This window comes from Schistocerca piceifrons, chromosome 4 (genome assembly GCF_021461385.2).
Source record: "Schistocerca piceifrons isolate TAMUIC-IGC-003096 chromosome 4, iqSchPice1.1, whole genome shotgun sequence".
In the NCBI taxonomy this organism is placed as follows: Eukaryota; Metazoa; Arthropoda; class Insecta; order Orthoptera; family Acrididae; genus Schistocerca; species Schistocerca piceifrons.
In genome coordinates, this window is record NC_060141.1 from 630,621,504 (window position 1) to 630,637,394 (window position 15,891).

A 15,891-nucleotide genomic window follows, 5' to 3' on the forward strand; every position below is an offset into this window, starting at 1 on the left:
ATCTTCTCTTTTAGTCAAGTTATGCCACAAATTCCTCTTCTCCCCAATACTGTTCAGTACCTCCTCATTAGTTACGTACTCTGCCCATATAATCTTCAGGATTCTTCTGTAGCACCACATTTCGAAAGCTTCTGTACTCTTCTTGTCTAAACTATTTACCATCCATATTTCCCTTACATACATGGCTACACTTCATACAAATACTTTCAGAAAAAACTTAAATCTATACTTGACGTTAAGAAATTTCTCTTCTTCAGAAACGCCTTCCTTACCATTGCCAGTATATATTTTATATCCTCTCTACTTCGAGCATCATCAGTTATTTTGCTCCCCAGATAGAAAAACTCATCTACTACCTTAAGTGTCTCATTTCCTAATCTGATTCCCTCAGAATCGCCCGATTTAATTCGACTACACTCCATTATTCTCGTTTTGCTTCTCTTGCTGTTCATCTTATATCCTCCTTCCAAGACACTGTCCATTCCCTTTAACTGCTCTTCCAGGTTCCTCGCTGTCATTGGCGAACCTCCAAGTTTTTATTTCTTCTCCGTGGATTTTAATTCCTACTTCTAATGCTGTATTCGAAAATTACAGGTTTGTTTCTCCTACTTACATGCATCAACATACATTTTTCTATATTTAGAGTTAGCTGTCATTCATCAAACCTACTACAAATTCTAAATCATCTTGCGTCTTTCTACAGTCATTCAAGGACGTCACCACAGCATTCTAATGGAATGTTGTCTACTCTCGGGGCCTTGTTTCGACTTAGATCTTTCAGTGTTCTGTCAAACTCTTCACGCAGTAACATATGTCCCATTTCATCTTCATCGACATGCTCTTCCGTTTCCATAATATTGTTCTCAAGAACATCGCCCTTGCATAGACCCTCTATATATACTTCTTCCACCATTCTGCCTTCCCTTCTTTGCATAGAACTGGGTTTCCATCTGAGCTCTTGATATTCATACAAGTGGTTCTGGCTCTGAGCACTATGGGACTTAACATCTTAGGTCATCAGTCCCCTAGAACTTAGAACTACTTAAACCTAACTAACCTAAGGACATCACACAACACCCAGCCATCACGAGGCAGAGAAAATCCCTGACCCCGCCGGGAATCGAACCCGGGAACCCGGGCGTGGGAAGCGAGAACGCTACCGCACGACCACGAGATGCGGGCACAAGTGGTTCTCTTTTCTCTAAAGGTTTCTTTGATTTTCCTGTAGGCAGTATCTATCTTAGTGATATATGCCTCTATATCCTCACATTTGTCCTCTAGCCATCCTTGCTTAGCCATTTTGCACTTCCTGTCAATCTCATTTTTGAGACGTTTGCTTTCCTTTTCGCCTGCTTCATGTACTGCATTTTTATATTTTCTCCCTTCATCAATTAAATTCAATATTTCGTCTATTACTCATGGATTTACACTAGCCCTCGTCTTTTTATCTACTTGATCCTATGCTGCCTTCGCTATTTCATCTCTCGAAGCTACCCATTCTTCTCCTACTATATGTCTCCCCCCTGTCAATCGTTCCCTAATGCTCTCTCTGAAATTCTCTACAACTTCTGGTTCTTTCAGTTTATCCAGGTCCCATCTCCTTAAATTCCTAACTTTTTGCAGTTTCTTCAGTTTTAGTCTACAGTTCATAACCAATAAATCGTGGTCAGAGACCACATCTGCCCCTAGAAATGTCTTACAATTTAAAATCTGTTTCCTAAATCTCTGTCTTTCCATTACATAATCTATCTGAAATCTTCCTGTATCTCCAGGCCTCTTGCTTGTATACACCTTCTTTCATGATTGTTAAACCAAGCGTTAGCTTAGATTAAGTTACGCTCTGCGCAAAATGCTACCAGGCGACTTTCTCTTTCATTCTTTACCCCCAGTCCACATTCACCTACTACTTTTCCTTCTCTTCCTTTCCCTACTATCGAATTCCAGTCCCCAATGACTATTAAATTTTCTTGTCACTTAACTATCTGAATAATTTCTTTTATCACATCATGCATTTCTACGATTTCATCTTCTGCAGAACTGATCGGCATATAAACTTGTACTACTGTGGTAGGCATGGGCTTCGTCTATCTTCGCTACAAGAATAGGTTCACTACGCTGTTCCTAGTAGCTTATCCGCGCTCCTATTTTTTATTCATTATTGAACCTACTCCTGAATTACATCTATTTGATTTTGTATTTATAACCCTGTATTCACCTGACCAGAAGTCTTGTTCCTCCTGCCACCGAGCATCACTAATTCCCACTATATCTAACTTTAACCGATCCGTTTCCGTTTCTAAATTTTCTAACCTACCTGCCCGATTAAGGGATCTGACATTCCACGCTCCGATCCGTAGAAAGCCAGTTTTCTTTCTCCTGATAACGACGTCCTCCTGAGTACTTTCCGCCCGGGGATTCGAATTAGAGACTATTTTACCTCCGGAATATTTTACCCAAGTGGACGCCATCATCATTTAACCATACAGTAAAGCTGCATGCCCTAGGGAAAAATTACGGTTGTACTTTTCGTTTTCCTTTGCTTTCAGCCGTTCGCAGTACCAGCACAGCAAGGCCGTTTTGGTCAATGTTACAAGTCAATCATCCAGACGGTTGCCCCTGCAACTACTGGAAAGGCTGCTGCCCCTCTTCAGGAACCACACGTTTGTCTGGCCTCTCAACAGATAACCCCCCCCCCCCCTCCCTCCCATTGTGGTTGCACTTATGATACGGCTATATGTGTCGATGAGCCACGCAAGCCTCCTCGTCAAAGGCAAGGTCCATGGTTCGCGGTGGGGGGGGGGGGGGGGGGGGGGAAGCATGGTTTTTTAATTCTGGAAATAAAGCTTGTTTTGCAAGTTCTGAACTTTTGGTGTGTGACCTTTCTAAAAATAGTTTTCAACTTTTAATTTTTCTTCTTTTGTAGCATGATGCTGAGTAACAAACATCTGTCGCTGTTTATGATCCTTTAATCCTAATTGCAGATATATAATGATGCCATTTGTTGAAACGTCATAATAAACACAGAATTTTTTAAGCAATCTAGGCTGTTTTATTCGCAAAAATACAGGAATATTACTAGATTTCGATAAATCTCAATGTTAGGGAATACATGTCGTATCATTTCTGTCGTTAGTCACCTGATCCTGGAGTCTACATCTTTTTTTATTTTTCTTAAGGAAGAAGAGATATTCGTGTCTGATGTCCAATAGAATGAAGAACGAGATTGGATTGGGAAAGCGTAGGGGAAGAAAACAAAAAGTATTCCTCAAGTGTCCCTAGCAGAACGCCACCTTCCTTGATTTCTTGACTCATTTCTTATATGTCTACCAACAGAACTTTTACGTATTCGTAAACACTGCTCAGGATGGGGCGGGATTGGATTTCTTGAACAAGATTCAAACGAAACTGATTCGTTATAATTTATTAATTTACAGCCCATTCATTACAGGTTCCACTGGTAGTATGCTTGAAACCTCTCCACGTCTGCTGACAACTGAAAATTTCACTCTCATGTTATCCACCTTACTATTAGATTCCTTCTTCACACGTTCTCACGTTGTTTGGTGTTTATATGGCTAGTTGGAGGTCCCACACCCAAGATTACACGTTTTACACTAAATACGTTGATGACGCTAACTCCGTATGGCAAGTTCATTTCGGATACTGGAGTTTATAGCAGTTTATGTCGCTCATTTTTCTTTATCTGATTTCAGTCAATATATTTCACTTGTATGGTAACCTTCTTAGCGACCTTGTCCACTTCAGAAAACGTTCCATGTTCTAACTAAGTTCAACTCTGAAATAAAGTTATGTGCAAGAATTTTACATCTTCCATACAGTCTCTCTCTACGTGTGGATTTTAACCCTATTAATACTTATTACCATTATCTCCAAAATGTCGTACGTGATCAACTACTTTTGCACCCTAACACTCATCTCCCTAATTAACTACGTCTGCAGCATTATCTTTGGTTTTATTTTTAACTGTTATTGGACGAAAATATGTTGGGAAACAGAGATGGACTTCACCGTCTACACTAGGCCATTGTTCTGCGAAAAGCTATTATATGATTCCCTGATACCAGTATACTTGTGAAATATTAGAAACAGTACGCTCAAATCGTGCCTGATATGGTCCTGTATGTGAGAATGTGCTATTCTTCACACAAGGTTTACTAATATGTTCGGTAATACTGCACATCGTTTGTAGGTATTTAAGAATAGCTTCGATCCATAGTTAGGCGTTTCACAAGGAACCCCTTGAGTGCAAGGTTGCAAGTTCAAATGTTTAATAAGGCTCATTTGAAGGAATTGTGTTAACAGTTATGACAGGAAAAATATTAGTTGCTAGTGACTGAAGCATGTGCATCAGGGTGGAGACGGAAAATGGAACTCCGAGAGGTGCAGAGATCAAACTTCTATGGGATGTACGTGTTACATTTCACATAATGGACATCGCCGACATTCAAGAAGTGTTTAAAACGAACCATTGGCTTGCACCATGAACACTGAATGAAAAATGGCGCGGCAAAGAGATCACAACAGTTCGCACCATCATTATCGAAATCGAACTCCTTGAGAGTTACAAACTGTGCAAGACGTTCAGATAGCTATCCACTCTTAAAGAATGCATATAAAATCATATTGTTGTAACAGGGCAATGAGAACTGATGGAATGTGATGGCATGCAAGCGAATGTGAAACTGTCTATCGTGAAGCCTATCGTGAAACTGGCTGTCCTTTACGGCGTAGCTTCAGATGGTGCGATAATATGTTTTATAGATACGGACGAAACAAAAATCAGGAGGCTGAATTTGTTCAGTGGTTCCAGATGATATGATTTGCAATGTCAGACACTTTTTAGGAGGGATAGTTTGCCCTTAATGTGTATGATTTTTATACAAAGACCAGAAATGAAGCAAAAGCAAACTTTTTAACTACCTATTGGCCAAAACCAGTGCTCATACCATTGCTGATTTACTCTTACGCCCATTTTCCCACGCTATCATGCTGCGATGAAAATATTCCCGGGTGTCCTTGAAAGATCAAACACACGATAAAGAATCAGAGAGGGCAGAGCATCTGCAACTTCTTGCAGCACAATCAATAACTTTCTAGCCAATTTACTATACAGATTAACTGTCGACATAATTGTATAGGAATGCATTAAAGCACTGATGTTGACTGATCTTGATACAACTCTCTTGATACCTCCGATTTCCAGGCCTCCTTTCACATGCGTTTTCCTCGTCCAATCCCGATTGGTGGCAGTTGAAAACAAATTCCTTACTGAACGATGGGATAAATTTATTTATCTCATGTACAGATTTTGGGGCCGATTCTGCAGTTTGCTGCCGCGCGGGGTAGCCGTGCTGTATCTGGCGTCTTGTCACGGTTCGTGCGGCTCCCCTCATCGGAGATTCGAGACCTATCTCGGGCATGGGTGTGTGCGTAGTCCTTAGCGTAAGTAAGTTTAATTGGTGTGTAAGCCTAGGGACCGATGACCTCAGCAGTTTGGTCCCATAGTCCTTACCACAAATTTCCAATTTTCCGCAGTTTGCTGTGCACCATCAAGTTGACGCTTTGTTTGAAATTTCATTATCTTACCTCTTCCAATTCCGAAGTTATACAATCATCCTCTGCTTCCCTAGAATTCGTTGTAATTTAAAATGTGCGTAACGTAGTAAGTTACTATCATGCACCTCCCGCGAAAGGCAAAGGTCCCGAGCTCGAGTCTCGGTCGGGCACACAGTTTTAATCTGCCAGGAAGTTTCATATCAGCGCACACTCCGCTGCAGAGTGAAAATCTCATTCTGGAAACATCCCCCAGGCTGTGGCTAAGCCATGTCTCCGCAATATCCTTTCTTTCGGGAGTGCTAGTTCTGCAAGGTTCGCAGGAGAGCTTCTGTAAAGTTTGGAAGGTAGGAGACGAGGTACTGGCAGAAGTAAAGCTGTGAGTACCGGGCGTGAGTCGTGCTTCGGTAGCTCAGTTGGTAGAGCACTTGCCCGCAAAAGGCAATGGTCCCGAGTTCGAGTCTCGGTCGGGCACACAGTTTTAATCTGCCAGGAAGTTTCAAGAAATGCATATTCATAACTTCAGAATTCAGTACTGTTTTATATGCACACATGGACATGAAGCCAACAGAAACTGTAAATAAGTTCGCAACATACTTTCAACTTAATTCTTCTTTGGTGCTCGAAAGATGTACTCCTCTTTTGTTCGCAGTTTCTCTCGCACACCTGCCACCTAGGGACGATTTACAGAACTTCTAGCATCCGAGCAAAAAAGAAAGAAAGGGTTACACATCCAAAGAAGAGAATAGTAAAGATATCAATACGGGAAATTATAAAACCCTTCAAAGCTAAAAAATTGTATGTGCTAGATCATTTTGAAAGGTGGCCAGTAAAGGTAAGAAATAACTCGACAGACTGTCATGGTTTTATTTCACTGTTTCATAGTCATTCATTTTATTTGTATTCGGAACGTTAAAGTGCAGTTTACATGTCGTCAGCTGCTGCTTGAATTGTAGATGTTAGTAGCGGTGCGTCGAATGGAGGGAGGTGAATGGTCTTACGTTTTACGGTTTGTAAACAATTCCGTGTTGTTAATATAACAAAACAATTGACGCCACACTGTCACCACAATCAACGTTTTTAATTTTTTTATACTGCTCAGTTAACCACCACCTGACCATCAGTAACAATTAACTACTAGTTTTACCGGTAATTCCCGGCAGTCCAAAGTTGACGGGTGGTATCCTCATCTGCAGTTGACCCGTTTGATGTGTCCTCTTTTTTCTTCCTTTGTCCTCCTTTTTGAAGCTGTTTGTCCTCCTTTTTAAACAATAGCATATGTTCACCCTAGCCAAGAGTAAATTTTCAAATCGCAGAAACGGTATTTCCACACGGCGTAATTCCCCGCACGGGAAGACCACAGGTGCTCCACGGACTGAGGTCACGTCGCCTCCCGCAAGGCATCCGAGGCAATCGTCGGTCTTCTGTGTGCCGATTAGAAAGACGGTGTCAGGCACACACTTCTACCAGAACTGTACGAAGAGAACAGCGCGGTGTCGACTTCCGGAGCTGACGACCCAAACCACATCCACGGCCTTCCCGTGACTCAGTATATAATTCTAGCCCACCTACTCCATTACTGCACATTTAAAAAATTTAACCACGTTGTTCAGTTTCCTAACTGTGTAAGCACAAGAAAAACTCTCTAAATTATGATTTTATAAAATTCATTCAGAGAGAAAACGAACGCTGTAAACTTGACATTACAGTGAAACCTAAACATCAGAAAAACACTCTAAGACAAAAAAATCAAAGTGGGACAGAATTCGGTATTTGTACAGTACAGAGATAGAAGTGATTACAGTTTCAGAAAAGCTGGATGATATATTCAAGAAAAAGATCTTTAGAAACTGAGCAAGGCAGAAGTGCGTTGCTCTACTTCTGACCCAAATGTAAGCAGTTATTATGATTAGCATTGATTGACAGAGCCGTTGCATGTCCTCGTGAGTTACATCGTGCGAAACTCTGTCCAACTGGCGCGTTAGATCATCAAAATCACGAAGTGGTTGGAAAGCCCTGACCGTAACGTCCTCAGTCGAGGAGAGATCCGGAGACTCTTCTGTCCGGGGTGGTGTTTGGCGAGCATGAAGGCAAGCAATAAAACTCTCACCCTGTGCGGGCGGGCGCTATCATGCTGAAATCTAAGCCCACGACGGCTTACCGTGAAAGGCAACTAAATGGGACATAGTTAACACATTAAGTGATGAACTTAGGAACCCATTACAAACCCCTATGTATCGCTCCCACAGGGTTCGTGAATACAAGATTAGAATAACTGCAGCAGGCACGGCGGCATTTAAGCAGTAATGTTGCCATGCTCCCTATGTAAATGGAAAGGGGAAAAGCCATAATAACTGGTACAATGCCATGCACCCTCTGCCATGCACTATACAGAGGTTTGCAGAGTACAGTCGTAGATGTACATTTTTTTCCCCATATCTCTTTATCTGCTTCACATCACAGTGCCCTCCAGTCTTGCCCATTCGTCTTCTTCTGCTGTCGGTGCTCCTTCTACTACTTCTTCTCCATCTTCGTTTCACTGACTCTTCCCTGTTTCTTTTTCCTTTCATTGCTTTCACTGAAACTGTACATGGGTCGCGCACCCCCGTTACAGATTTCAAAAAGAGAAACATGACATCTACAAAGGCAGTGGTTTTTTTATCTACAGATCCTCATTAATGATATTAGTGTGTAGTGTCTGTTCTTTCAGCTATGTCCGAAAGAACACACTATGCGGAATAAGCATCAGCAGCTGTGATGCATATTATGTAAGCTGAAGGTAGACAGGGGACGGGGGGGGGGGGGGGTGATAAAGGAAAAGAAAGGGAAAGAAATCATGATATTAGCTGCATCAAGACTTTTTGCAGAGTCAGCTGCGACGATGGAAAATGTGTGCCAGATCGGGATTCAAACCCATGATTCCCTGCTTACTTATTTAATTATTTATTTTCATTTTGTTCATTGTATTTGGCCGTACCAGACGTCACAAGACATACATTGAAGTTCATTCTTGATCCCTTCACTCAGTTTTTTATTACAGAGACCAGCCAGTCAAAACATGTGGAACACTACACGATTTTGTGTGTAATCCTTGCCCAGGGGCCATGCTAATATTCTCCTTTTTTTCCTTTATTGTAATTTCATTCCCCTGCCCCATATGGGCAGGAGAGGGCTGGCAGTGGCACAGTCCACCGCTCATCAGCCAAATGGCTTTAACAGAAATACAAGGGGAACCCTTACATAAAAAATGGGGGAAGAAAGGGGGACATCAAAATACAGTAAATGGAGATAATGGAAAATATACACTAATATGGCGACACTAATATGGGGACATTAGGGGACAATTAAAAAGTCGACACAAAGTCAAAATAACACAGCTGGCAATTCGTTGCACACTTAAAATCACTGGAGTCAAATACAAGTTAAAAGTCGGCCACAGAATAAAAATCACACAGAGCACTTGAAAAACAAAACCACTGGAAACGACGGGACACTCACAAAGAATAAAAACCGCTGGTATGGACCTGCCAAAAGACTGGAGGTCGGAGAGAAGTAAAAAAGAGGGGAGGAGGGATGGGGGACGGGAGTAAGAGGAAAAAGGGGGGGACAGGGGGTGAACCAAGAGGCAGGAGACAGGCAGGGCGGTAGATGAAAAGGGAAGACAAGGCAGGAGGGAGTGCAGAGACACTGAAGGGGAGCACAAGAGGGCAAAGGTCATCATCCGGGAGGGGTAGATGCTGGAAGTTGCAGTGGGAAAGGGGGTGGAGGGTGTGGAGATGGAGAGAGGGTGGGGCACAGTGGTAAAGTCAAAGCAACAAGCTGGGGGTGGAGAGGAAGGGAGACACCAGGGGTTGAAGGGGATCGAGTCAGTGGACAATATATAGGGTGCAGATGTATTCAAGGAAAAGGAGAAGGTGGGCAAAGGGATGAGGTCATAGAGGATGCGTGTGGGGGATGGGAGGCGGATGCGGAAGGCCTAATCTTCTCTGTATCATACCAGTTTTAGTACATGTACCATAGAAGCAAATACAACTGCGGAATGGCACTGAAGATGGTGAATTCGTAGACTATTGAGGCTATGTTTCGGAAAGACAGACAACACGCAGTCTTATAATTAATTCGCTTCGATGGGCTACGAATCTGCAACCTTCAATGCAGATGCAGATTTCATTCTACCTCAGGCGAGAATCTAAAATTAGCGAGCGTGGAGAACATGGGCGGGGGCTGCGGATAGATGACGCTAGGTGGGAATGTGAGTTGGCTGCGTAGCGTATCGAGACAGCCCACGGCAGAGCGACAAATACTGTGTACAGGTGGTACAATGCTTAACGCAAATCTCCAGCAAGCATGCGATTTCAAGTTCCAGTCTCGGTCTGACACACATTTTCGCTTGACGCCACTGATTCCGCAAAAACTACCCATGCAGGTGGCGTCATGAATTCCTTCTCTCCCCCTCCCCACATTCAGCTTACTCAATCTTTATTACTATTCGGTCTAATTGCATTTCCAAGAAACATTAGGTAGATAGCAGGTTCCACTGTTGAAATGTTAATTATTGCTCGTCCTCGCTTTACAATTGCGTGTGACTAGTTTCTTGATGTTATGTTGGCAGGTACGACTTGCCCATAAAGGCTACGGGCCGGCACTTCGCGGACTTTCTACAGAACGTGGACAACATCCACATGCAGATGCGCTTCACCTACCCAAAGATGAAGAGTCCCAGCATGTACATCACTCACGTGGACCCGCACGGCGTCGAACTCGTGTACCGCAGCTCGAGACGCGGATTCGTCCACTACCTGATGGGTAAGTGCAGAGGCGAGACAAAGTGGCGATCTGACATCCTAGGCCAGTACTCATCAAACTTTTTTGCTCAAGAGCCAGTATTCACATTGTGGGGCGGCATTTCGGGCCGCAGATGTACCTATCTTATTATCAATTGGTAAACTGCATAATTGGTAGATTATGAGTTCCCTACAGACCAACTATAGAAAGGGCGCCGACTCCCAAGTACTGATGACTAAAAGTCAGTATCTATCGCGACACTTCCCATCGACTGTTCTGTGATGCCACCCTGGACGACAAGTTGAGACAGTGTAATTGCCTGACGAAATGTTGTTGTGTTGTCTGTGTGAGGGAATAATTGATTAATAACAGCAATTTTACTTCTGTTTAAACGCATTATGCAATATGAGACACAATCACAAATATTCCATGACGTTCCGGAACTGCAACCGGATGACGTCGATTTATTGCCACGATATTTCGGGAGTCAACCAGCCTGAGGATTCGAACGGCGGACTACGGAATGTTCAGCTGTTATGACACAGCTCATGCACTGCTTGAAGATCGCACATTGTATGCAGCATTTTCAGCCACCGTAACTCTAACTTCTTCAACAATTCGTGTCGTAATTGGCAGTCGGCCTCTCCAAGAAGCAATTCCCAAATAATAAGCTGTTTCGAAGTTCCAAATCACGTCCTTCAGCCCCGATGCGGAAAGAGGTCTTGTCCGTATTCTTTTAATGCGTCGACACTCGCGAAGCGCACCAGCACTATAGCTGTTGTTTTGATGAAACAGCTTTACGATTAAAGAGCTGCCCACCTTGTGCAGACGCATGTTGATCGTCTGTAATTGTCTTGCAGACTGATGCATCTCTTTCAACACTACGTCGCAGAGCCAGTAGCGACACCTAACGGCAAGTCATGAGACTAACACTACTAACAGAGCAAATCTTGCGGCACTCAGTCTGAACACCATTCTTATAAAGTTGGGTACCCACATGATTAATAGTTTTCCCTCTACACAGGCCAAAGTACCAAAAGTTTAATTATAACCACCCTTTACATCATGGGAAGTGGTGACTCAGTCTTCTCAATACGGAAATGTTCGTAAATGCACACGTCTGGGCTAGTGCTGGCGGAAAAAAGCATTCCACCATGAGAACAATCCATAAAACACATAAGAAAAACAGTAGGAGTTCGTTCCAGCCCTTAGAATTTATTAGTTGATGTACCTAGAGAACGAACTAATTGGCAGGAAGTAAATAAGCCATTACAGAGCGTTGATGGATGGTAGAGAAATGGAAAATTTTACTGGAATGCAGGAAGATCTGCAACGAATTGACGCATGGTGCAGGGAATGACAACTGAATCTCAATGTAGACAAGTGTAATGTGCTGCGAATACATAGAAAGAAATATCCTTTATCATTTAGCTACAATATAGCAGGTCAGCAACTGGAAGCAGTTAATTCCATAAATTATCTGGGAGTACGCATTAGGAGTGATTTAAAATGGAATGACCATATAAAATTAATCGTCGGTAAAGCAGATGCCAGACTGAGATTCGTTGGAAGAATCCTAAGGAAATGCAGTCCGAAAACAAAGGAAGTAGGTTATAGTACACTTGTTCGCCCACTGCTTGAATATTGCTCACCAGTGTGGGATCCGTACCAGATAGGGTTGATAGAAGAGAGAGAGAAGACCCAACAGAGAGCAGCCCGCTTCGTTACAGGATCATTTATTAATCGCGAAAGCGTTACGGAGATGATAGATAAACTCCAGTGGAAGACTCTGCAAGAAAGACGCTCAGTAGCTAACTACGGACTTTTGTTGAAGTTTCGAGAACATACCTTCACCGAGGAGCCAATCAGTATATTGCTCCCTCCTCCGTGTATCTCGCGAAGAGACCATGAGGATAAAATCAGAGAGATTAGATCCCACACAGAGGCATACCGACAATCTTTCTTTCCACGAACAATACGAAACTGGAATAGAAGGGAGAACCCATAGCGGTACTCAAGGTACCCTCCGCCACACACCGTCAGGTGGCTTGCGGAGTATGGATGTAGATGTAGATGTAGAGAAGAGGACCAAGACGCGGGTGCTCGAGCACGTTGGTGACCACGAAAGCATCGGTGGCTGGCGGTCGGTTACATGTAGAACGGGAAGCAAGCCCTAGAGATGCGACTGAATTCCTGTCGTTAAGTTTCCCGTATACGTTTGAGTTCATGCTACCGAAGTCCACCACATGTTGCGACAGGATTGGCGGCAGTCTTGAACACCAATCTTGATGATGTATCGAAACCAACCGACTGTGGCTGCTTCACTGCTTTACGGCGAACTCGGCAGCGTTTATAGTTCGGTTTTGTCTCCTTGGTGGAGGCTCAGTAAAGTGACAACACTGCCAGAAACTGGCTCCATGCAGTCAACGTGATCAGGGAGGCAGTGCTGATCCTCCTGTCGTGTTCCAGAGGCGAGGGAGACACTCAGGCTTTTAAATGGTCAATCTGCGTTAGCTGCAGCCCAGCGCCCCCTTGGGGAAAAGATTTTCTTGTGCGAAAGGGTGATGGTGGAGCAAGTTTGAATGTTCCAATGAACACGCCGTCAAGTGGAAATAGTTTACTATACTTATTTCCGAAAATCTAAAGTTTATGTGGACCTTTTCATCCTGTGGTCCCTTTTCTTTGCCTCAAGGCGGTCGGTTATCATATTTGCCAGCTCGTTATGTACGTAGTCATACTGTAGTTGTGGATTGGTTTTGTTTGCAGTTTCTTGTACAGTTCCAATCTGTGCTTCGATTCAATATTAATTAAATGGCTCTGAGCACTATGCGACTTAACTTCTGAGGTCATCAGTCGCCTAGAACTTAGAACTAATTAAACCTGACTAACCTAAGGACATCACACACATCCATGCCCGAGGCAGGATTCGAACCTGCGACCGTAGCGGTCACGCGGTTCCAGACTGAAGCGCCTTTAACCGCACGGCCACACCGACCGGCTATTAATTAAATAATTAATTAAATATTTCTTTTTTCGCAGTCAGGCCTGAACATTAGAGAAGTCTTCTCTATACAATGTACATATGGTGGATGCTGAATTGACTACAGGGGAAGATTTACACTTCTCATATGCACAGAACTACTGCACTTTTATCCTGTCTGATCCTATATTCACATCCTTTCGTGAAATTTAGGCAGGGAAACAGTACTGCTTAATCCAGTGTCAATAATTTCGCAAAATCAGTAGGCTATTCCGATCCCCAATCATTGTGTGGTGTCTCAGGGAAGGGCAATGCAGGAATGGTTTCGTGCCAACTTATTTCGAACCAAAAACCCAACAGCAATCGTAGTACTTCACTTGTCCTGAACTCTTTAACAATTTTTTGCTGAATAAATCGTTTTTCTTTAATAAAGTGATAACAGAATGTCTCTCAGATGAGTTCGAGCGACAGCTTGCAATATTTTTGTCGAAAGGCTGAATCACAGACAAACGCTTCAGTGTAGGGCTTATAATTATGAAACTGAAACAGTACTTTTACCATCGGTTCCTTCCAGCGTAGTTTCTTCTCTTTGTGCCACACGCTTAGGAGTTTTATAATGTACCGGAAACGGGATTTACGGGTATCACAGAAGTAAGAGAAATTTGTGAGAGACAAAAGATCCAAGTGTCACTCTAGCTGTATGATAAATATTGTTTGAGGATTATTCGGTTCACTAAGAACCATTTAACAGTTTGGAAGTACCACATGTAAGCTAAATCAAGGTAAGTTTCATTATCAACTTCTTCTTCCTCTTTAGTGTATCTGTCTTATGACGTGTTTCAACTGGAGGCTCTCCATCGTGTTCTGTTCTGACTATCTTTCTTCATCTGTTTGTATGTTCTTCCATTTACACACATCAGAAATAGTTTTGCATCACCCTGGTTCCCAGAACTTCTGAAGATAGACGTTGACTGTGGATATTGTGTCACAGACGCAGTCCATTTGACTGTTCAGAGATGTCACCAAACCCGCCCAAAGATGTAAACAACCATTCATGAGCAGCTCCTATTAGACGGAGGGAGTCCGACAGCCTATCAGTTCCAGTCTTCCACTAGGAAGAAGGTACAAGGCTCGTGTTGTCTGTAGTTCAACCACTCCTAGACGATCAATACCGTGGTTCTACATCTACGTGATTATGCTGCTATTCGCAATTGTTTGGTAGGGGGTTCAAAGAACCACCTTCAAGCTGTCTCTCTACCGTTCCACTCTCGAACGGCACGTGGGAAAAACGAGCACTTACATTTTTCTGTGTGAGCTCTGGTTGATGTTATTTCATCGTGATGATCATTTCTCCCTATGTAGGTAGGTTCCAACAGAATGTTTTCGGAACTGGAGATGGATAAAACTGGAGATGGATAAAACTGGAGATGGAAATTTCATTAGAAGATCCCGTCACAATGCAAAACGCCTTTGTTTTAATGATTGCCACTCCAATTCACGTATCATGTCTGTGGCACTATCTGCCCTATGTCGCTATAATACAAAACGAACCGCCCTTCTTTGAACTTTTTCGATGTCATCCGTCAGTCCCACCTGATGCGGATCCCATACCGCACAGCAATACTCCAGAATAGGGCAGACAACTGTGGTGTAAGCAGTCTCTTTAGTAGATCTATTGCACCTTCTAAGTGTTCTGCCAGTGAATCGCAGTCTTTGGTTTGCTCTACCCACAACATTATCTATGTGATCATTCCAATTTAGGTTATTTGTAATTGTAATCCCTAAGTATTTAGTTGAATTTACAGTCTTCAGATTTGTGTGACTTATCACGTAGTAGAAATTTAGCGGATTTCTTTTAGTACTCATGTGAATAACTTCACACTTTTCTTTATTCACGGTCAATTTCCACTTTTTGCACCACACAGATATCTTATCTAAATCATTTTGAAATTCGTTTTGGTCATATGATGACTTTAGAAGGCGGTAAATGACAGCATCATCTGCAAATAGTCTAAAAGGGCTACTCAGATCGTCTCCTATGCCGTTAATATAGATCAGAAACAATAGAGGACCTAGAACGCTTCCTTGGGGAAAGCTGGATATTACTTCTGTTTTACTCGATTACTTTCTGTCAGTTACTACGAACTGTGACCTTTCTGACAGGAAATCACGAATCCAGTCGCACAACTGAGGCGATATTCCATAGGTACGCAGTTTGGTTAGAAGACGCTTGTGAGGAACGGTGTCGAAAGTCTTCTGGAAATCTAAAAATATGGAATCAATTTGACATTCCCTGTCGACATCACTCATTACTTCATGAGTATAAAGTGCCAGTTGTGTTTCACAAGAACGATGTTTCCTGAATCCGTGCTGACTATGTGTCAATAAATCGTTTTCTTCGAGGCAATTCATAATGTTCGAATAGAATATATGTTCCAAAACCCTACTGCATCGACGTTAGTGACATGGGTGTGTAATTCAGCGGATCACTCCTATTTCCATTTTTGGTGTGACTTGAGCAATTTTCCAGTCTTTAGGTACGAAACTTTCTG

At 42.8% G+C, this 15,891-nt stretch overlaps 1 protein-coding gene and 1 non-coding gene across 2 annotated transcripts in view; one reads left to right on the forward strand and one right to left on the reverse strand.

The window, feature by feature from the left end:
* LOC124795193 (soluble guanylate cyclase 89Db-like) overlaps nt 1-15,891 on the forward strand; it is a 440,530-nt gene that overhangs the window by 247,551 nt on the left and 177,088 nt on the right. The window contains exon 3 of the mRNA XM_047259097.1: nt 10,187-10,380. Coding sequence (XP_047115053.1) covers nt 10,187-10,380 — 194 coding nt within the window. The remainder of the gene's footprint in view (nt 1-10,186; nt 10,381-15,891) is intronic.
* On the reverse strand, nt 8,629-8,738 carry LOC124796974. The gene has a single exon (XR_007016863.1). It is a non-coding gene; the product is annotated as a U6 spliceosomal RNA (small nuclear RNA).